The sequence below is a fragment of the Anguilla rostrata genome, chromosome 1 (assembly GCF_018555375.3).
Source record: "Anguilla rostrata isolate EN2019 chromosome 1, ASM1855537v3, whole genome shotgun sequence".
Lineage (NCBI taxonomy): Eukaryota > Metazoa > Chordata > Actinopteri > Anguilliformes > Anguillidae > Anguilla > Anguilla rostrata.
Genome location: NC_057933.1, coordinates 85381077 through 85403783, shown reverse-complemented (window position 1 = coordinate 85403783; position 22707 = coordinate 85381077). Strand labels below are relative to the sequence as shown.

Here is a 22707-nt window from a genome sequence, read left to right as displayed (position 1 = left end):
TCTGTGAGCTTTGTTATAGTTCTGTTTCTGTGAGCTCATTATGATGCTGTTTCTGTGAACTCGTTATGATGATGCTTTGAGTGAAGGTTATGCCTCATTTACATCTCTTCTCTTTCTCTTTCTCTGCTTCTCTTCTGAAGTGCCAATAACTGGTAAGTGTGTGCGGGAATGAAAGCAGAATCAGACCAGAACCAGCCTCAGAACCCCAGGAAATGCTGCCAGCCATTAAAGTCAAACAAATGTTTTTTTGTGAAAGGTGCAGAACTACATCAGTTTTTAAAAATTATTTATCATTATAATCTGAGGGGGTTTTAATTATTAATGCAGCAATATTTACTACATTTTGTGTTTATCCCAGTGCTATGTGCACCATTGTTCATAGATAATATTGCCAAAAAGTGCAAATATGTCCACATGTTTACTAAATCATTTCTGCAGTCTGTACTGTGGTTACAGACACAGGAAGCATGTTTGCATTCTCAGCTTTAGTGGGTTTATGTTTATATTTCTGACATGATTTATGCTTTTCTGAATTTATGTTTATTGTTGTCACTGTTTTGGCGAGAGAGAAGCCAGCTGTGACTGGCAGAGTTAAAATAGCAAATTTAATGCGTATGAAGCTGCTAAATGTGTTGAGAATGACATCAATAATAAATTACTGCTTTAAATACTGTTAAATCTCTGTGTTACTTTCATTATCCCAGACATTTGGTATAATTAAATCAATGAAGAGTGTGTTTTTTATGGCCTTTTTTAATCAGTGACAGCAACAAAGAGAATCTATTTTCGGTATGAAAAGGAGCTTGAGATGTGTAAGTGCCTGAGTTGCTGCCAGACTGGTTAGTCTGTATCTCTGCGGTTTGTATCTGCGATGTTCTGCTATAAGGTCCTGAACAAAAATGGAATGGACCGCAACTCTGTGGGGGACTTGAACCTACAGTCTGATAGAGAGTCCAGTTTGGCTGCTGACGCACTACCATTATACCCCCCATAGATGAGCCACACCCAGCTTCGGCAGAGTCGAGCCGGCTGCTGGACGTCCCGCGGTACCACTGTGAGGGGACAGAGTCGCCCTATCAGACGGGCCAGCTGCACCCCGCCATCCGTGTAGCCGACCTGCTGCAGCACATCAACCTGATGAAGACCTCCGACAGCTACGGCTTCAAGGAGGAGTACGAGGTCGGGCTGTGCTAGCGCTTAGCTGGCTACACACTGTACTATGGGAGCACCAGTGCTGAACTATGCTATAGTGAGGGGAGCTAGCTATGCTACTGTATTACATGGGAGCTAGCACCGAGTTAACTATGCTACTGTTCGACAGGGGGGCTAAATCAAATCAAATCAAATCAAGTTTATTTATAAAGCCCATTTAAACAACCAAGGTTGACCAATGTGCTGTACAATAAAATAACATACAGAATAAAATAACATAACAGGTAACAGCAAAAAAGCAGTAATAATAACATAACAATATGCATGAGCACTGAGCTAGCTATGATATTGTACTACAGGGTGGTTAGCACAGAGTTAGCAATGATACTGTACTACAGGGGGGCTAGCACTGAGCTAGCTTTGCTACTGTTCTACATGGGATCTAGCACAGAGTTAACTATGCTAGTGTACTACATGGGAGCTAGCACAGAGTTAGCAATGCTACTGTACTACTGGGAGGCTAGCAGTACTGTACTACATGGGGGCTAGCACTGAGCTGGCAAGCCTACAGCACTACAGCGAGGCTAGTAATACTGTACTACATTGGGGCTAACACTGAGCTAGCTATGATACTGTACTACAGGAGGGTTAGCACAGAGCTAGCTATGCTACTGTTCTAAAGAGGGTTATCACAGAGTTAGCAGTGCTACTGTACTACTGGGAGGCTAGCAGTACTGTACTACACAGGGGCTAGCACTGAGCTGGTGAGGCTACAGCACTACAGTGAGGCTAGCAATACTGTACTACATTGGGGCTAGCACAGAGCTAGCTATGTTACTGTACAACAAGCAGGCTCAATTTTCACTCTTGATTTGTAGTTTGTTGTGTTTGTGTAGTGGTGTTGTGTAACGTTTCTCTCTCCTGGTTTGTAGAGTTTTTTTGAAGGTCAGTCCTCTTCCTGGGATGTGGCCAAAAAGGAACAGAACAGAACCAAGAATCGCTACGGCAACATCATCGCATGTAAGGCCTCTGTTTCCACCTCCTGTCCTTTGTGCTTCGTGCTCAGTGGAGTAACGAATTTAAACAAAAGTTACCTCACTTTACTTTTTTTTCTTCTTTTTTTTTTTGATTCTCACACAACATTTTTTGTTAATTTCAGCAACCGCCGACCTCGTGATGTTGTGTAAGTATCGAAAAAAGTAACACTTGCTTAAATTCGTAACTCAAAGCGGAGGTCAAACAGGATGCCGGTGGGAATGTATGCATCCTGGAATCTGGCCAGTTTGATTCCACAACTTAGTGCTTTGAAAATCTCACTGATTTATCCTTAAAACAACTCTGCTTCTCTGCATCTGAATATTGAATTGCTGCTATGATTTCAGTGAGTAGTAGGGGGTCTTTGATTGACATGTTTCGTATTTCAGATGACCATTCCAGAGTGATCCTGCAGCCCATGCCCGATGATCCCTCCTCTGACTACATCAATGCCAACTACATCGATGTAAGTGTCTGTCTGTCTGCCTGCCTGCCTGTCTGTCTGTCTGTCTGTCTTTCTGCCTGCCTCTCTGTCTGTCTGCGTGTCCTCTCCTCTGCGTGGGTGGGACTTGCGTGGGTGTTGTGCATGACTCATGATTTGATTCCAGCTTTTCTTCCTTATTCTCACTGACATTGTTTTGCTTTCTTTCACTCCGCCTGTGGTTTGGGGGCGTAGATTTGGCTGTACAGGGATGTAAGTATCACAGTACGGGATCTCCTCCATCCCCCCCCCCCCGCCTCCCTCCCTCCCTCTCTCACTCCCGCCCTCCCTCCCTCCCTCCCTCCCTCCGCTGCTAACATCTGTGCAGAAATGCATGCCATTCTCATCTCTTTATTTTCCTCCATCCTTTCATGGGCTTCTTTTCTCTTTGTTTTGATTGGCCTGTGCACGTGTGCATCACTGGCCTGCTGCAGTGGTGGAAGCGGATTGGCTGTTTTCTGTCTCCATGGCTGCACTGCGGGACCTTGCTCCTCCCTGCCATGGTTCTTCCTGTTTCCTGGTGTAACTGCAGTGAATTGAGGATTATTGAGTGCAGTAAATGTTGGATTATTGAGTGCAGTGAATTGAGGATTATTGAGTGCAGTGAATTGAGGATTATTGAGTACAGTAAATGTTGGATTATTGAGTGCAGTAAATGTTGGATTATTGAGTGCAGTGAATTGAGGATTATTGAGTGCCGTGAATTGAGGATTATTGAGTGCAGTGAATTGAGGATTATTGAGTGCAGTAAATGTTGGATTATTGAGTGCAGTGAATTGAGGATTATTGAGTGCAGTAAATGTTGGATTATTGAGTGCAGTGAATTGAGGATTATTGAGTGCCGTGAATTGAGGATTATTGAGTGCAGTGAATTGAGGATTTCTGAGATGTGTGTAATCTGCAAACAATTACACACAAAGTTACTGTGCTGCAAAACATGGTAACAGCCCCATTCAACCAGGCAGCCTGCTGTTTGTATACCTGGGGTGGGCTTGAGTGTTTTTCAGCAAATTACATCACTGAGCAAAAAACGTAAATATAAAGTCAAAATAACAGTTCAGCAGATCAGATAGCTTAGAGTTTCATACATCAACTAACCAGGTATAACTGGTGTTCTTCAGTTCAGGTGACCAGGTGTAATGTAGAGCTTATTAGGTCAGTTGACCAGGTGTAATGTAGAGCTCATCAGGTCAGGTGACCAGGTGTAATGTAGAGCTCATCAGGTCAGGTGACCAGGTGTAATGTAGAGCTCATCAGGTCAGGTGACCAGGTGTGGTGTAGAGCTCATCAGGTCAGGTGACCAGGTGTAATGTAGAGCTCATCAGGTCAGGTGACCAGGTGTAGTGTAGAGCTCATCAGGTCAGGTGACCAGGTGTAATGTAGAGCTCATCAAGTCAGGTGACCAGGTGTAGTGTAGAGCTCATCAAGTCAGGTGACCAGGTATAATGTAGAGCTCATCAGGTCAGGTGACCAGGTATAATGTAAAGCTCATCAGGTCAGGTGACCAGGTGTGGTGTAGAGCTCATCAGGTCAGGTGACCAGGTATGATGTAGAGCTCATCAGGTCAGGTGACCAGGTGTGGTGTAGAGCTCATCAGGTCAGGTCTCCTGCCTGTTCTGGCCCCACAATGGTGGAATGACCTTCCAGTGGAGGTTAGAACCGCTGAGACCCTGACCACCTTCAAGCGACAATTGAAGACTCACCACTTCAGGCTGCACCTCTCCCCATCCCTCCCTACCTCCCTGTAATCTCTAAATTGACTGTAAGCTTAGGGTTGTAACTAGGTAGCTGTTTCTTAGTTGACTTAGTTAATGCACTCGTGTCTTAACTACTGCTTGTATTTTTTGCATAGACTGTGTTGTTGTTGTTCTTGTTTGTGTTTGTGTTAATCAGATTAACCTACAGGGTCCAAGTTAAACTATGCAGTTGTTCCCTGCACTTGGACCGGTACTTCTCTCTAGGGTTTTCGACACACTTGTTCCTGGTTATGGTTATACACTTTGTTGTACGTTGCTCTGGATAAGAGCGTCTGCCAAATGCCTGTAATGTAATGTAATGTCAGGTGACCAGGTGTAAGGTAGAGCTCATCAGGTCAGGTGACCAGGTGTAGTGTAGAGCTCATCAGGTCAGGTGACCAGGTGTAGTGTAGAGCTCATCAGGTCAGGTGACCAGGTGTAATGTAGAGCTCATCAGTTCAGTGTTCTGCTTCAGCCTGTCTGTCTCAGAGTGGGGAGTGTTCTGCTTCAGCCTGTCTGTCTCAGAGTGGGACCGTTCTGCTTCAGCCTGTCTGTCTCAGAGTGGGGAGTGTTTTGCTTCAGCCTGTCTGTCTCAGAGTGGGGAGTGTTCTGCTTCAGCCTGTCTGTCTCAGAGGGGGGAGTGTTCTGCTTCAGCCTGTCTGTCTCAGAGTGGGACCATTCTGCTTCAGCCTGTCTGTCTCAGAGTGGGGAGTGTTCTGCTTCAGCCTGTCTGTCTCAGAGTGGGGAGTGTTCTGCTTCAGCCTGTCTGTCTCAGAGTGTCAGAGTGGGGAGTGTTCTGCTTCAGCCTGTCTGTCTCAGAGTGGGGAGTGTTCTGCTTCAGCCTGTCTGTCTCAGAGTGGGGAGTGTTCTGCTATATACTTTCTGTGTCCTTTTTTCAGGGATATCAAAGACCCAGTCATTACATTGCTACTCAAGGTGAGTCCTGAGATAAGAACAAAATTCCTTTTTTTAGGACATCAATATTTTAGGAGATACATATTTTTAAATGTGACAATAAAATCAAAGACTCACACTTAATGTGTGTACTAAAATCCCAGTTGTAAGACCTCAGTGTCGTGCTTGTGTTTGTTTCAGACTGTGGGGGTCCAGGGGCTGATGCTGAAGTTCAGTGACACAGTGTCTTGTGGGGTATGGAGTTTGAACTGTTTTATCATTCTCTCTCCTTAGGCCCAGTCCATGAGACCGTCTACGACTTCTGGAGAATGGTGTGGCAGGAACAGTCCGCTTGTGTTGTCATGGTGACCAACCTGGTGGAAGTTGGTCGGGTACGCTGAGCGTGTAATGCACTGTATGATCCTTCAGCCGTCTTACTTCCTGTGGAAACAGGAAGCAGGACAGCGAAACACCAACTGACAATATTCAACACAGACGGTGAACTGGAGCACTGAATGTATCTCTGAACCTCCAAAACAGCTTTTATACTGGTTTTAATTTACACACATCTGACAAATGGCTTTAGAAATATATTTTTAAAATTAAAAATACAAAGAGCAGTTGTTTAACAGTTGTTTTCAATAAATTTGTTAGATAACTAAGTAAAATCTAAAACAAAAAGATGTGGGTTCAGTTTGAAAGCAGAATTATGGTGTGAAAACCACACATATTCTCAGCTCAGAAGCAAATTCATGATATCTTTCATATAGTTAGTCAGTAATGTGTCAGTACAGGGTTTATGCTCAGGCTCGTGGATGTGTGAATCAGCAGAAGCTGCAATTAGCATTACTCACCCAGTGATTATAATGGAGCACACAGAACAATGTGGAATAGTTAACTTTCTAAAAATGTTACTGGCTGTTAAATTGTAAATACTGATCCCCTGTCCTTATACAGGTGATGTATTATAAATACTGTTTATCTGTTCTTATACAGGTGAAGTGCTATAAATACTGGCCGGATGATGCTGAGTTGTATGGGGACTTCAAGGTGACCTTCATGGAGGTGGAACCACTGGCTGAGTACGTGGTCCGAACATTCACACTGGAGCGGGTGCGCAGATTCCTTAACCTTTCTATAGCACTGTGTTCTGTGATCAGTGTGTTCAGTATGTTCAGTCTGTTCTGTGTGATCTGTGTTCTGTGTTCAGCATGTTCTGTGTGTTGTGTTCAGCGTATTCTGTGTTCAGTGTGTTCAGCATGTTCTGTTTGATCTATGTTCTGTGTTCAGCATGTTCTGTGTGTTGTGTTCAGCGTATTCTGTGTTCAGTGTGTTCAGCATGTTCTGTGTGTTCAGTATGTTCAGTCTGTTCTGTGGTCTATGTTCTGTGTTCAGTATGTTCTGTGTGTTCAGTATGTTCAGTCTGTTCTGTGTTCAGTATGTTCTGTGTTCAGTATGATCTGTGTGTTGTGTTCAGTATGTTCTGTGTTCAGTGTGTTCAGCATGTTCTGTACGTTCAGTGTGTTCAGCATGCTCTGTGTGTTCAGTGTGGTGTGTTCAGTGTTCTGTGTTCCGTGCGTTCTGTGTGTTCAGTGCGTTCTGTGTTCAGTATGTTCTGTGTGCTCAGTGTGTTTTGCGTGTTCAGTCTGTTCTGTGTGTTCTGTGTTCTATGTTCAGTGTTCTGCGTGTTCAGTGCGCTCTGTGTGTTCAGTATGTTCTGTGTGCTCAGTGTGTTCAGTATGTTCTGTGTGCTCAGTGTGTTCAGTATGTTCTGTGTGTTCAGTATGTTCTGTGTGCTCAGTGTGTTCAGTATGTTCTGTGTGTTCAGTATGTTCTGTGTGCTCAGTGTGTTCAGTATGTTCTGTGTGTTCAGTGTGTTCAGTATGTTCTGTGTGCTCAGTGTGTTCAGTATGTTCTGTGTGTTCTCCATTGTCTGTGTTCTGCATGCTCTGTATTGTGTAGCTGTGTTATTTAGGGGGTGTTATGTGTTGTTGTTGTGTAGGTTATATTGATTTTTTTGTGCTATGAAGTAGGGTGCGTAGGTTGTGTTGTGTGTGTTTTTTATGTTGTGTTGTGTTGCATTGTTGTGTGTGTTGTGTGATTTATGTTGGGTTGCATTGTGTGTGTGTGTGTTCTGTAGTTTGTGTTGTATTTTATTGTTTTGTGTTGCGCTGTTGACCTTTCGTTGTTGAATTCTCTCAGAGGGGGTTTAATGATTGGTTGTTGTCTCTCAGAGGGGGTTTAATGATTGGTTGTTTTCTCTCACGGGGGGGTTTAGTGATTGGTTGTATTCTCTCAGAGGGGGTTTAATGATTGGTTATTTTTACTCAGAGGGGTTTAATGATTGGTGTTTCCTCTCAAAGGGGGTTTAATGATTGGTTGTTTCCTCTCAGAGGGGGTTTAATGATTGCTTGTTTCCTCTCAGAGGGGGTTTCATGATTGCTTGTTTCCTCTCAGAGGGGGTTTAATGATTGGTTGTTTCCTCTCAGAGGGGGTTTAATGATTGGTTGTTTCCTCTCAGAGGGGGTTTAATGATTGGTTGTTTCCTCTCAGAGGGGTTTATTGATTGGTTGTTTCCTCTCAGAGGGGGTTTAATGATTGCTTGTTTTCTCTCAGAGGGGGTTTAATGATTGCTTGTATTTCCTCAGAGGGGGTTTAATGATTGCTTTTTTCTCTCAGAGGGGTTTAATGATTGCTTGTATTTCCTCAGAGGGGGTTTAATGATTGTTGTTTCTCTCAGAGGGTTTAATGATGCTTGTTTCCTCTCAGAGGGGGTTTAATGATTGGTTGTATTTCCTCAGAGGGGGTTTAATGATTGGTTGTATTTGCTCAGAGGGGGTTTAATGATTGCTTGTTTCCTCTCAGAGGGGGTTTAATGATTGGTTGTATTTCCTCAGAGGGGGTTTAATGAGCTGCGGGAGGTCAAGCAGTTCCACTTCACGGGCTGGCCTGACCACGGTGTGCCCTATCACGCCACGGGCCTTCTGTCCTTCATCCGCCGTGTCAAAATATCCAACCCGCCCAGCGCCGGGCCCATCGTGGTGCACTGCAGGTACTCTCCCTGCAGGGGGCGCTCACTGCCCAAACGCCCGCACACACACGCATTAGAGTGCATGTGATCCACGGGTGTGCCAGTGTGTATGTGTCACACATTCATAGCATGGATGGGCCCAGCGCAAGTCATGTGATGTCTCTGTGGTCCTCCCCCTTCAGTGCCGGAGCGGGGCGAACAGGATGTTACATCGTCATCGACATCATGCTGGACATGGCGGAGAGAGAGGGCGTGGTCGACATCTACAACTGCGTGAAGGCCCTGCGATCGCGGCGAATCAACATGGTGCAGACCGAGGTACCGGCCCAGAGGTCACATGCAGGCTAACAGTGCGTCAGAAAGCTGGCGAATGCTGGCACTGTTCAGCTAGTTTGAGTTTCCAGGAAATTAAATTTAACCATCTGACAATTATTAGCTAATTCAACAGATGGTTAGATCTTTTGCCAATTGTGGGCATTATTTTTGAGATGATTTGTCAGGTAGCTGACTTTTATAAGGCCAGCTTTTCTGAGGTAAATAAAGCTGCTAGCTAGTCATAACCGTGTTCTGTTTTATTTAATAAGCTAATAATGAACTTATTTCATAATGTAGGAATAAACAGCACCTAGTTATAAATATTTCATAATGTAGGAAGAAACACTGTAATGATTATTTTGTCATGTAGGAAAATACTTTGTAATGATTATTTTATAAAATGCCTGTTGCCCTCAAATCTTCGTAGGAATAGTAGTTATTTCTTAAAGTAAATAAACTCAAGTTTGTTTTCTGTGTTTCTGCACTCGGACACAGGAGCAGTACGTCTTCATTCATGACGCCATCTTGGAGGCGTGTCTCTGTGGAGAGACGGCCATCCCAGCCTGTGAGTTCAAGGCAGCGTACTACGACATGATCCGCATCGACTCGCAGAGCAACTCCTCCCACCTGAAGGACGAGTTCCAGGTGAGTGCCTCCTGTGGGCGGAGCAATGGACAGCCAAGTGGTGGTGGGACTTTCGTGTAGAACCTCAGTGTTGGTGGAACTTTAGTGTAGAACCTCAGTGTTGGTGGGACTTTAGTGTAGAACCTCAGTGTTGGTGGGACTTTAATGTGGAACTTTAGTGGTGGTGGGACTTTAGTGTAGAACCTCAGTGTTGGTGGAACTTTAGTGTTTGTGGAACTTTAGTGTTGGTGGAACTTTAGTGCGAAACTTTAGTGTTGGTGGAACTTTAGTCTGGAAGTGTGGTAGAAATTAAGGAACTGACAATGGTAACTCAGTCGTACAGACCAGTTTAATGGAGATGTTTGTTTTTTGTTGTCCTGTTTGCCTTTGCTCGGTGGCATATTCATATTGTTATGGCACAGTCAGGGTGGAACAGGGTACCTGGCCTATGAGGGGCATGCTCAGGGCATGACTTGTGTGCCTCCTCCCTCCCCCCCTCCTCCAGACTCTGACCTCGGTGACCCCACAGCCCCAGCCAGAGGACTGCAGCATCGCGCTGTTGCCACGCAACCAGGACAGGAACCGCTTCATGGATGCGCTGCCGCCTGACCGCTGCCTCCCCTTCCTCATCACCGTGGACGGAGAGAGCAGCAACTACATCAACGCCGCCCTGCTGGACGTATGTGTCACTGCAGCATGCAGCATACACCACACACTGCTAACAGCTTATTATGGGACAGCTGCAAATCCTCATGCATGTACACAAGTCAGAGAGTCACTTATGGACATGCTTACAGATGATATAATGAACAGAACTGTTAATATATGCAATTGTGAAGCCAGAGACAAATCCAGGCATGTATATTTGTTTTTATTTTGTATTATATATTTATTCATAATATTTAATAGCCCTAATATACGTCACCCTCTTTTAAGGGATGTTCAGGAATCTAAATCAGTTAAAAAGTGGAAGTCATTATGTATTTGATTGCATTCGTAATTAAGCTGATAAATAATTTATTTAGGAAATGTCAGAGTTTGAGATAAAGTGGCTTAACAGGGTGAAGAATCGCTGAGGCAAGCTTTGTTCAGCATGTTAACAAGAGGGGTTCACTGAGACAGCACATACAGCAGGAGTTCACTGAGACAGCACATATAGCAGGAGTTCTCTAAGAGAGACAGCACATACAGCAGGGGTTCACTGAGACAGCACATACAGCAGGAGTTCTCTAAGAGAGACAGCACATACATCAGGGGTTCTCTAAGAGAGACAGCACATACAGCAGGGGTTCACTGAGACAGCACATACAGCAGGGGTTCACTGAGACAGCACATACGCAGGAGTTCTCTAAGAGAGACAGCACATACAGCAGGAGTTCTCTAAGAGAGACAGCACATACAGCAGGAGTTCTCTGAGAGACAGCACATACAGGAGGGGTTCACTGAGACAGCACATATAGCAGGAGTTCACTGAGACAGCACATACAGCAGGAGTTCTCTAAGAGAGACAGCACATACAGCAGGAGTTCTCTAAGAGAGACAGCACATACAGCAGGGGCTCTCTAAGAGAGACAGCACATACAGCAGGGGCTCTCTAAGAGAGACAGCACATACAGCAGGGGCTCTCTAAGAGAGACAGCACATACAGCAGGGGTTATCTAAGAGAGACAGCACATACAGCAGGGGCTCTCTAAGAAAGACAGCACATACAGCAGGAGCTCTCTTAGAAAGACAGCACATACAGCAGGAGTTCTCTGAGAGAGCACATACAGCAAGGGCTCTCTAAGAGAGACAGCACATACAGCAGGAGTTCTCTAAGAGAGACAGCACATACAGCAGGGGCTCTCTAAGAGAGACAGCACATACAGCAGGGGCTCTCTAAGAGAGACAGCACATACAGCAGGGGTTCACTGAGACAGCACATACAGCAGGGGTTCACTGAGACAACACATACAGCAGGAGTTCTCTGAGAGAGCACATAAAGCAGGGGTTCACTGAGACAGCACATACAGCAGGAGTTCTCTAAGAGAGACAGCACATACAGCAGGGGCTCTCTAAGAGAGACAGCACATACAGCAGGGGTTCACTGAGACAGCACATACAGCAGGAGTTCTCTTAGAGAGACAGCACATACAGCAGGGGTTCACTGAGACAGCACATACAGCAGGAGTTCTCTAAGAGAGATGGCACATACAGCAGGAGTTCTCTAAGAGAGACAGCACATACAGCAGGGGTTCACTGAGACAGCACATACAGCAGGAGTTCTCTAAGAGAGACAGCACATACAGCAGGGGTTCACCGAGACAGCACATACAGCAGGGGCTCTCTAAGAGAGACAGCACATACAGCAGGGGTTCACTGAGACAGCACATACAGCAGGGGCTCTCTAAGAGAGACAGCACATACAGCAGGGGTTCACTGAGACAGCACATACAGCAGGAGTTCTCTTAGAGAGACAGCACATACAGCAGGGGTTCACTGAGACAGCACATACAGCAGGAGTTCTCTAAGAGAGATGGCACATACAGCAGGAGTTCTCTAAGAGAGACAGCACATACAGCAGGGGTTCACCGAGACAGCACATACAGCAGGGGCTCTCTAAGAGAGACAGCACATACAGCAGGGGTTCACTGAGACAGCACATACAGCAGGGGCTCTCTAAGAGAGACAGCACATACAGCAGGGGTTCACTGAGACAGTACATACAGCAGGAGCTCTCTAAGAGAGAGCACATACAGCAGGAGTTCTCTAAGAGAGACAGCACATACAGCAGGAGCTCTCTTAGAAAGACAGCACATACAGCAGGAGTTCTCTAAGAGAGACAGCACATACAGCAGGGGTTCACTGAGACAGCACATACAGCAGGAGTTCTCTGAGAGAGCACATACAGCAGGAGTTCTCTAAGAGAGACAGCACATACAGCAGGGGTTCACTGAGACAGCACATACAGCAGGGGTTCACTGAGACAGCACATACAGCAGGAGTTCTCTAATAGAGAGCACATACAGCAGGAGTTCTCTAAGAGAGACAGCACATACAGCAGGGGTTCACTGAGACAGCACATACAGCAGGAGTTCTCTAAGAGAGACAGCACATACAGCAGGGGTTCACTGAGACAGCACATACAGCAGGAGTTCTCTGAGAGAGCACATACAGCAGGAGTTCTCTAAGAGAGACAGCACATACAGCAGGGGTTCACTGAGACAGCACATACAGCAGGGGTTCACTGAGACAGCACATACAGCAGGAGTTCTCCAAGAGAGAGCACATACAGCAGGAGTTCTCTAAGAGAGACAGCACATACAGCAGGAGTTCTCTGAGAGACAGCACATACAGCAGGGGTTCACTGAGACAGCACATACAGCAGGAGTTCTCTAAGAGAGAGCACATACAGCAGGAGTTCTCTAAGAGAGACAGCACATACAGCAGGGGTTCACTGAGACAGCACATACAGCAGGGGTTCACTGAGACAGCACATACAGCAGGGGTTCACTGAGACAGCATACACAGCAGGAGTTCTCTAAGAGAGACAGCACATACAGCAGGGGTTCACTGAGACAGCACACACAGCAGGAGTTCTCTAAGAGAGACAGCACATATAGCAGGAGTTCTCTAAGAAAGACAGCACATACAGCAGGAGCTCTCTTAGAAAGACAGCACATACAGCAGGAGTTCTTTAAGAGAGAGCACATACAGCAGGGGCTCTCTAAGAGAGACAGCACATACAGCAGGAGTTCTCTAAGAGAGACAGCACATACAGCAGGAGTTCTCTGAGAGAGCACATACAGCAGGAGTTCTCTAAGAGAGACAGCACATACAGCAGGGGTTCACTGAGACAGCACATACAGCAGGAGCTCTCTAAGAGAGAGCACATACAGCAGGAGTTCTCTAAGAGAGACAGCACATACAGCAGGGGCTCTCTAAGAGAGACCGCACATACAGCAGGGGCTCTCTAAGAGAGACAGCACATACAGCAGGGTTCACTGAGACAGCACATACAGCAGGGGCTCTTTAAGAGAGAGCACATACAGCAGGAGTTCTCTAAGAGAGACAGCACATACAGCAGGGGTTCTCTAAGAGAGACAGCACATACAGCAGGGGCTCTCTAAGCGACTGTGACCACTGGGTCTCCCCTTTAGAGAACCACTGCTGTACATGCTGTATGTGCCGTTTCAAAATTAATTTTGCTAAAGATAACTAGTTTGACTTTACAAAACTGTTACCTTGTCTAGTTTATCTCCAACATGTCTAGAGTATCATCACTGGCAATGATCCATGGGAGTTTGAAGCAATGGAAGCAAGGAAATGGCTGTGTACAGTATTGTCAGTTAAGATTTAAAAGACACTGACTCAACATTGTGAATAAGGGAGAAGGGGTAGCCACGTGTGCATACGATATGTAACTATTCCCCAAGATGACTGTTTTGTGAAGCAAGGCACTATACATAGTATACTTAGTGTGTGAGACTGCCTGTGACGAAACAGCTCAGAGCATTCTCCCGCTGTGAAATTGCTAATTTGGTGTGATGTAGCGTATCTTCATACACCTTATAAACTCTTTTTCTGACCAAGCCATCAGAAGAATTCAAGGTAATTTTTCTAATTTTCTATTTTTAATTGATGCATTTAAACTGGATTTGTTTCATGGCTTGTTAGCAAAAAAAAAAAAAACTTTTGGAAGAGAATTTGGTTTGGCTTATGGAAGCTGCTGGAACGTGGTTTCTGTTTGATCATTCATTCACACACAGAGAACTGAGAGTTTCTTTTGTTTTGTCATTTTTGTAAATGAATTGATTAATCTGTCAGTTTAAGTAAGTCAGTTCCAGTAAGTTAAAATGAAAACGTTAAAGGCTTGCTGGTGGAAGAGCATTTCCATTGATCTGTTCACTCTGTGTATTTTTCTGTATTTGTTCAACCCTAACCTGCAGCAATTACATACTGTTTAAGTGGATTAATCCGTTTGATTCAATGGTTTGATTAATCGATCAATCATAACACCCCACCCTTCACTCATCATGAGATAATTAGATCTTTTGTTCAGCTATGAGTGCGTGTGTGTATGTGTGTGAATGCTCTGGTGTTTGAGTCACACAGGTGTGTGAATGTGCTGGTGTTTGAGTCACACAGGTGAGTGAATGCGCTGGTTGATCATGCAGGTGTGTGAATGCCCTAGTTCAGTCATGCAGGTGTGTGAATGCACTTGTGTGTGAGTCATGCAGGTGTGTGAATGTGCTGGTGTTTGAGTTACACAGGTGTGTGAATGTGCTGGTGTTTGAGTCACGCAGGTGTGTGAATGCGCTGGTGTTTGAGTTACACAGGTGTGTGAATGCGCTGGTGTTTGAGTCATGCAGGTGTGTGAATGTGCTGGTGTTTGAGTCATGCAGGTGTGTGAATGCGCTGTGTTGAGTCATGCAGGTGTGTGAATGCTTGTGTGTGAGTCATGCAGGTGTGTGAATGCGCTGGTTGATCATGCAGGTGTGTGAATGTGCTGGTGTTTGAGTCATGCAGGTGTGTGAATGCGCTGGTGTTTGAGTCATGCAGGTGTGTGAATGTGCTGGTGTTTGAGTCATGCAGGTGTGTGAATGCGCTGGTTGATCATGCAGGTGTGTGAATGCGCTGGTGTTTGAGTCATGCAGGTGTGTGAATGCGCTGGTGTTTGAGTCATGCAGGTGTGTGAATGCGCTGGTGTTTGAGTCATGCAGGTGTGTGAATGCGCTGGTGTTTGAGTCATGCAGGTGTGAGTTCTCTGTCCCTCTGCAGAGCTACAGGCAGCCTGCTGCTTTCATTGTTACCCAGCATCCTCTGCCCAACACCGTCAAGGACTTCTGGAGGTTGGTGTACGACTATGGCTGCACCTCACTTGTCATGCTGAATGAGATCGACCTGGCTCAGGTAAACACCTCTGGCCTTGTGCAGCCACTCTGTTCTACAGGAGAGGCACAGGCTCTCTTCTTTACTGTTGATGAGGCAATAATAATAGGTGTGTGTGAAGCAGTGTTAGTGTGTGCGTGTGTGTGTGTGTGTGTACCAGTGTTAGTGTGTGTGTGTGTGTGTGATGCAGTGTTAGTGTGTGTGTGTGTGTGTGATGCAGTGTTAGTGTGTGTGTGTTTGTGTGATGCAGTGTTAGTGCGTGTGTGATGCAGTGTGTGTGTGTGTGTGTGTGTGTGTGTGTGTGTGTGTGTGTGTGTGATGCAGTGTTTGTGTGTGTGTGGTGTGTGTGTGTGATGCAGTGTTAGTGTGTGTGTGTGTGTGTGTGTGTGTGTGATGCAGTCTTTGTGTGTGTCTGTGTCTGTGTATGTGTGTGACGCAGTGTTAGTGTGTGTGTGTGTGTGTGTGTGTGTGTGATGCAGTGTTAGTGTGTGTGTGTGTGTGATGCAGTCTTTGTGTGTGTCTGTGTGTGTGTATGTGTGTGACGCAGTGTTAGTGTGTGTGTGTGTGTGTGTGTGTGTGTGTGTGTGATGCAGTTTGTGTGTTTACTCAGGGTTGTCCTCAGTATTGGCCAGAAGAGGGAATGATCCGCTATGGAGCGATCCAGGTGGAGTGCATGTCCTGCTCCATGGACTGCGATGCCATCAGCCGACTCTTCAGAATATGTAACCTGACAAGGGTGAGTGTCCCCACCTGCAGGGGAGGGTGAGTGTCCCCAGAGAGCTCACCTGGTTTAGCGGTTGTGTTGCTGTGACCGGTTGTGTTGCTGTGAGTGGTTGTGTTGCTGTGAGCGGTTGTGTTGCTGTGAGCGGTTGTGTTGCTGTAAGCGGTTGTGTTGCTGTGAGTGGTTGTGTTGCTGTGAGCGGTTGTGTTGCTCTGAGTGGTTGTGTGTTCCTCTCAGCCGCAGGAAGGCTACCTGATGGTGCGGCAGTTCCAGTACCTGGGCTGGGCCGGGCACAGAGATGTTCCCGCCTCCAAGCGCTCCTTCCTCAAACTCATCCTGCAGGTGGAGAAATGGCAGGAGGAGTGTGAGGAGGGGGAGGGAAGAACCATCATCCACTGCCTGTGAGTACATACACCTGTCCACACACCTGTCCACCTGTTACACCTATACATACACCTGTCCACCTGTTACACCTGTACATACACCTGTCCACCTGTTACACGTGTACATACACCTGTCCACCTGTTACACCTATACATACACCTGTCCACCTGTTACACCTGTACATACACCTGTCCACCTGTTACACGTGTACATACACCTGTCCACCTGTTACACCTATACATACACCTGCCCACCTGTTACACCTATACATACACCTGTCTACCTGTTACACCTGTACATACACCTGTCCACCTGTTACACCTGTACATACACCTGCACACCGATGGATACTCCTGTTCACACACCTGCACACCTGTATATACACCTGTCCACCTGTTACACCTGTACATACACCTGTCCACCTGGTGCACATGTACATACACCTGTAAACCTGGTAAATGTCTACATACACCTGTACACCTGTACATACACCTTTCCACCTGGTACACCTGTACATCTGCGGATACACCTGTACATATACCTGTACACCCACACCTACACCTGCACACTACATACCCACACATACAACTGCACACCCTATACAACTACAGGTACACCTGTAAACTGTATTCCCATGCTCTACATACCTGTGCATTATACGCCATCATCAGTGCACTTCCATACACACGTCACACACACACAGCACAACTGCACACCCTATACACCTACAGATACACCTGTAAACTGTATTCCCATGCTCTACATACCTGTGCATTATAGGCCATCATCAGTGCACTTCCATACACACGTCACACACACGCCACACACACACACACACACACACGTACACACACACACGTCACACACACACGCAGCGCAGCTGAAGCTGCTCTTCTGTGTTCAGGAATGGCGGGAGCCGCTGTGGCGTGTTCTGTGCGGTCAGTTTCGTGTGTGACATGATCAAGCGGCAGAGCGTGGTGGACGTGTTCCACGCGGTCAAGAGCCTGCGCAACAGCAAGCCAAACATGGTGGACAGCCTGGTGAGTACGCCCTCCACATTCAGTCACAACTAGAACATATCACTCTACACTGCAACACAGCACACCATGCTAAACTACAGCATATCACTCTACACTACACTACAGCACACCATGCTAAACTACAGCATATCACTCTACACTACACTACAGCACACCATGCTAAACTACAGCATATCACTCTACACTACACTACAGCACACCATGCTAAACTACAGCATATCACTCTACACTACACTACAGCACACCATGCTAAACTACAGCATATCACTCTACACTACACTACAGCACACCATGCTAAACTACAGCATATCACACACTACACTACAGCAGACCATGTAAACTACAGCATATCACTCTACACTACACTACAGCACACCATGCTAAACTACAGCATATCACTCTACACTACACTACAGCACACCATGCTAAACTACAGCATATCACACTACACTACAGCACACCATGCAAACTACAGCATATCACACTACACTACACTACAGCACACCATGCTAAACTACAGCATATCACTCTACACTACACTACAGCACACCATGCTAAACTACAGCATATCACACTACACTACAGCACACCATGCAAACTACAGCGTATCACACTACACTACACTACAGCATGCTAAACTACAGCGTATCACACTACACTACACTACAGCACACCATGCTAAACTACAGCATATCACACTACACTACAGCACACCATGCAAACTACAGCATATCACACTACACTACAGCACACCATGCTAAACTACAGCATATCACTCTACACTACAGCGCACCATGCTAAACTACAGCATATCACTCTACACTACAGCACACCATGCTCTAGAACTACAGCATATACACTACACTACACTACAGCACACCATGCTAAACTACAGCATATCACTCTACACTACACTACAGCACACCATGCTAAACTACAGCGTATCACACTACACTACACTACAGCACACCATGCTAAACTACAGCATATCACTCTACACTACACTACAGCACACCATGCTAAACTACAGCATATCACTCTACACTACACTACAGCACACCATGCTAAACTACAGCATATCACTCTACACTACACTACAGCACACCATGCTAAACTACAGCATATCACTCTACACTACACTACAGCACACCATGCTAAACTACAGCATATCACCTACACTACACTACACCACTGCTAAACTACAGCTATCACTACTACACTACAGCACACCATGCTAAACTACAGCATATCACTCTACACTACACTACAGCACACCATGCTAAACTACAGCATATCACACTACACTACACTACAGCACACCATGCTAAACTACAGCATATCACTCTACACTACACTACAGCACACCATGCTAAACTACAGCGTATCACACTACACTACAGCACACCATGCTAAACTACAGCATATCACTCTACACTACACTACAGCACACCATGCAAACTACAGCATATCACACTGCACTGCAGCACACCGTGCTCACACTGCACATTCACCTGTACCTGCACATTCACCTCAACAGCATGAGCTCTCCTGCCAGGCCTGGCTAACATTCCCACACCAGACAGACGCAACATCCCTAAAACTACACACTTCAAGAATCAAATCTGACTGTAGACATTACATCTATAAAAATGGCACAAACGCAAAAAAAGCTAAAATATGCTGGTGTGTTTTATTTCAGGAGCAGTACCGTCTGTGCTATGACCTAGCCCTGGAATACATCGAGAGCTCCTAGCGGAAGAACCTTCCGGAAGGAGGGGCTCTGACATTAGTTTCCATTAGAAACCTTGTGCTGTTGTGATTAGGCCAGGACTGTGATGTGCTGTGATTGCTTTTTAAACTCACCTGGGCCCACACCTGTAGTCATGCGCTGTCCTGTTAAAGGAAATGCTTTCAGTGAACAAGCATATGCTGCTGAAGTCTCCTCGATGTTGCATGCTGAAATGTTTTCTATATCAGTGTCATTTTTAATGAACAATGTGTATCCTGCATGTCAATCGTAAATGTGAAAGTGGCTGAACTCTGTCTGTGTCCAGCTGTGAGACTCTGGCTTCATTCAGTCACTGTGCTGATGGTTAAATGAGCCAAAGACTGTAAATATGTGTGCGTGGCAAAGAAAGGAAAATAAGCTACATTTGTATTTATTGTTTACCTGCATTTACAATCGGTTACAATCATTTTTAAGGCTTAAAAATGATTGTTTTTCCTGAATTTACCCAGAATTCACCTGAAAGCTGTGGATGTTGTCAGGGTTACCTGGGTTGAAGGCCCTGGCCTCTGTAGTACTGCTGATGTTTGTGTAAACGCTTGTGAGGTTTAACTCTGCTGCCCCCCCCCTTGCAGTTTTTACTATGATAGTATCAGATGAGCAGTGCTGAACCGTAGCTGTGTGAGGATTGGCAGGCTGAAGCAAATTCACAAGAACAGCAAAGGAACTCATGTATCTGGGAGAAGTGAGACTTAAATAAAAACGTGTGGTTATAGCATATCTATTTTTATGTCTGTAATCATTGGCTTTGTGGCTGTATGAAAAAATTGAACCATCAAACTTACTTTGAATAAAAAAGGTAAAAAGGCAAGCTGTGTGGCAATTCTGTGAGATTTAGAGAAACCCCGAAAGAGACCTGCTGCTCAGAGAGAGAGCGGTCTGAACCAGGTACAGGTGCTCAGAGAGAGAGCAGTCTGAACCAGGTACAGGTGCTCAGAGAGAGAGCAGTCTGAAACAGGTACAGGTGCTCAGAGAGAGAGCAGTCTGAAACAGGTACAGGTGCTCAGAGAGAGCAGTCTGAAACAGGAACAGGTGCTCAGAGAGAGAGCAGTCTGAAACAGGTACAGGTGCTCAGAGAGAGCGGTCTGAAACAGGTACAGGTGCTCAGAGAGAGAGCAGTCTGAAACAGGTACAGGTGCTCAGAGAGAGCGGTCTGAAAAAAGGTACAGGTGCTCAGAGAGAGAGCGGTCTGAAACAGGTACAGGTGCTCAGAGAGAGAGCAGTCTGAAACAGGTACAGGTGCTCAGAGAGCGGTCTGAAACAGGTACAGGTGCTCAGAGAGAGAGCGGTCTGAAACAGGTACAGGTGCTCAGAGAGCGGTCTGAAACAGGTACAGGTGCTCAGAGAGAGAGCGGTCTGAAACAGGTACAGGTGCTCAGAGAGAGAGCAGTCTGAAACAGGTACAGGTGCTCAGAGAGAGAGCGGTCTGAAACAGGTACAGGTGCTCAGAGAGAGAGCGGTCTGAAACAGGTACAGGTGCTCAGAGAGAGCAGTCTGAAACAGGTACAGGTGCTCAGAGAGAGAGCAGTCTGAAACAGGTACAGGTGCTCAGAGAGAGAGCAGTCTGAAACAGGTACAGGTGCTCAGAGAGCGGTCTGAAACAGGTACAGGTGCTCAGAGAGAGAGCGGTCTGAAACAGGTACAAGTGCTCAGACAGAGAGCAGTCTGAAACAGGTACAGGTGCTCAGAGAGAGCAGTCTGAAACAGGTACAGGTGCTCAGAGAGAGAGCAGTCTGAACCAGGTACAGGTGCTCAGAGAGAGAGCAGTCTGAACCAGGTACAGGTGCTCAGAGAGAGAGCAGTCTGAAACAGGTACAGGTGCTCAGAGAGAGCAGTCTGAAACAGGTACAGGTGCTCAGAGAGAGAGCAGTCTGAAACAGGTACAGGTGCTCAGAGAGAGAGCGGTCTGAAACAGGTACAGGTGCTCAGAGAGAGAGCAGTCTGAAACAGGTACAGGTGCTCAGAGAGAGCGGTCTGAAACAGGTACAGGTGCTCAGAGAGAGAGCGGTCTGAAACAGGTACAGGTGCTCAGAGAGAGAGCAGTCTGAAACAGGTACAGGTGCTCAGAGAGCGGTCTGAAACAGGTACAGGTGCTCAGAGAGAGAGCGGTCTGAAACAGGTACAGGTGCTCAGAGAGAGCAGTCTGAAACAGGTACAGGTGCTCAGAGAGAGAGCAGTCTGAAACAGGTACAGGTGCTCAGAGAGAGCAGTCTGAAACAGGTACAGGTGCTCAGAGAGAGAGCGGTCTGAAACAGGTACAGGTGCTCAGAGAGAGCAGTCTGAAACAGGTACAGGTGCTCAGAGAGAGCACAGTCTGAAACAGGTACAGGTGCTCAGAGAGAGAGCAGTCTGAAACAGGTACAGGTGCTCAGAGAGCGGTCTGAAACAGGTACAGGTGCTCAGAGAGAGAGCAGTCTGAAACAGGTACAGGTGCTCAGAGAGAGCAGTCTGAAACAGGTACAGGTGCTCAGAGAGAGAGCAGTCTGAACCAGGTACAGGTGCTCAGAGAGAGAGCAGTCTGAAACAGGTACAGGTGCTCAGAGAGAGCAGTCTGAAACAGGTACAGGTGCTCAGAGAGAGCAGTCTGAAACAGGTACAGGTGCTCAGAGAGAGAGCGGTCAGAAACAGGTACAGGTGCTCAGAGGAGAGCGTCTGAAACAGGTACAGGTGCTCAGAGAGAGAGCAGTCTGAAACAGGTACAGGTGCTCAGAGAGAGCAGTCTGAAACAGGTACAGGTGCTCAGAGAGAGAGCAGTCTGAACAGGTACAGGTGCTCAGAGAGAGAGCAGTCTGAAACAGGTACAGGTGCTCGGGAGAGAGCGGTCTGAAACAGGTACAGGTGCTCAGAGAGCGTCTGAACAGAGGTGAAGGGCGGTCTGAAACAGGTACAGGTGCTCAGAGAGAGAGCAGTCTGAAACAGGTACAGGTGCTCAGAGAGAGGCAGTCTGAAACAGGTACAGGTGCTCAGAGAGAGAGCAGTCTGAAACAGGTACAGGTGCTCAAGAGAGCGGTCTGAAACAGGTACAGGTGCTCAGAGAGAGAGCAGTCTGAAACAGGTACAGGTGCTCAGAGAGAGCAGTCTGAAACAGGTACAGGTGCTCAGAGAGAGAGCGGTCTGAAACAGGTACAGGTGCTCAGAGAGAGAGCGGTCTGAAACAGGTACAGGTGCTGAGAGAGAGCAGTCTGAAACAGGTACAGGTGCTCAGAGAGAGAGCAGTCTGAAACAGGTACAGGTGCTCAGAGAGAGAGCGGTCTGAAACAGGTACAGGTGCTCAGAGAGAGAGCGGTCTGAAACAGGTACAGGTGCTCAGAGAGAGCGGTCTGAAACAGGTACAGGTGCTCAGAGAGAGCAGTCTGAAACAGGTACAGGTGCTCAGAGAGAGCAGTCTGAAACAGGTACAGGTGCTCAGAGAGAACAATATGAAACAGGTACAGGTGCTCAGAGAGCAGTCTGAAACAGGTACAGGCATCTCTCTCCCTTGGCAAAGATGTGTTTGTGCAGGCAACTTCCCAGTAAATGTAAGGTGAAAACGGTGGAAGTGTAAGGCCTGGTTTTTGCGCAATAGGCCATTTATATTTCCAGTGTAAATGTGTGACAGTGCCTCTGTAAAGCGCTGTTCAAACCCGTGGATGAACTG

General features: G+C 46.4%; 1 protein-coding gene across 13 annotated transcripts in view; it reads left to right on the top strand.

Annotated features, from left to right (window-relative positions):
- Nucleotides 1-19881, top strand: part of LOC135238676 (receptor-type tyrosine-protein phosphatase kappa-like) — a 164375-nt gene extending 144494 nt beyond the window's left edge. For 2 of the 13 annotated variants that reach the window (XM_064306819.1, XM_064306814.1), the window contains 19 exons: nt 141-152; nt 995-1179; nt 2085-2172; nt 2312-2335; nt 2577-2653; nt 2864-2881; nt 5304-5340; nt 5593-5690; nt 6295-6411; nt 8196-8350; nt 8512-8647; nt 9140-9289; nt 9774-9947; nt 13841-13858; nt 15029-15160; nt 15750-15875; nt 16098-16261; nt 17149-17284; nt 18984-19881. In XM_064306819.1, coding sequence (XP_064162889.1) covers nt 141-152; nt 995-1179; nt 2085-2172; nt 2312-2335; nt 2577-2653; nt 2864-2881; nt 5304-5340; nt 5593-5690; nt 6295-6411; nt 8196-8350; nt 8512-8647; nt 9140-9289; nt 9774-9947; nt 13841-13858; nt 15029-15160; nt 15750-15875; nt 16098-16261; nt 17149-17284; nt 18984-19037 — 1901 coding nt within the window. In that variant the 3' untranslated portion in view covers nt 19038-19881. The remainder of the gene's footprint in view (nt 1-140; nt 153-994; nt 1180-2084; nt 2173-2311; nt 2336-2576; nt 2654-2863; nt 2882-5303; nt 5341-5592; nt 5691-6294; nt 6412-8195; nt 8351-8511; nt 8648-9139; nt 9290-9773; nt 9948-13840; nt 13859-15028; nt 15161-15749; nt 15876-16097; nt 16262-17148; nt 17285-18983) is intronic. The other 11 variants (XM_064306821.1, XM_064306824.1, XM_064306841.1 and 8 more) reach the window with 9 other exon arrangements.
- The last annotated feature ends 2826 nt before the right edge of the window (nt 19882-22707 follow it).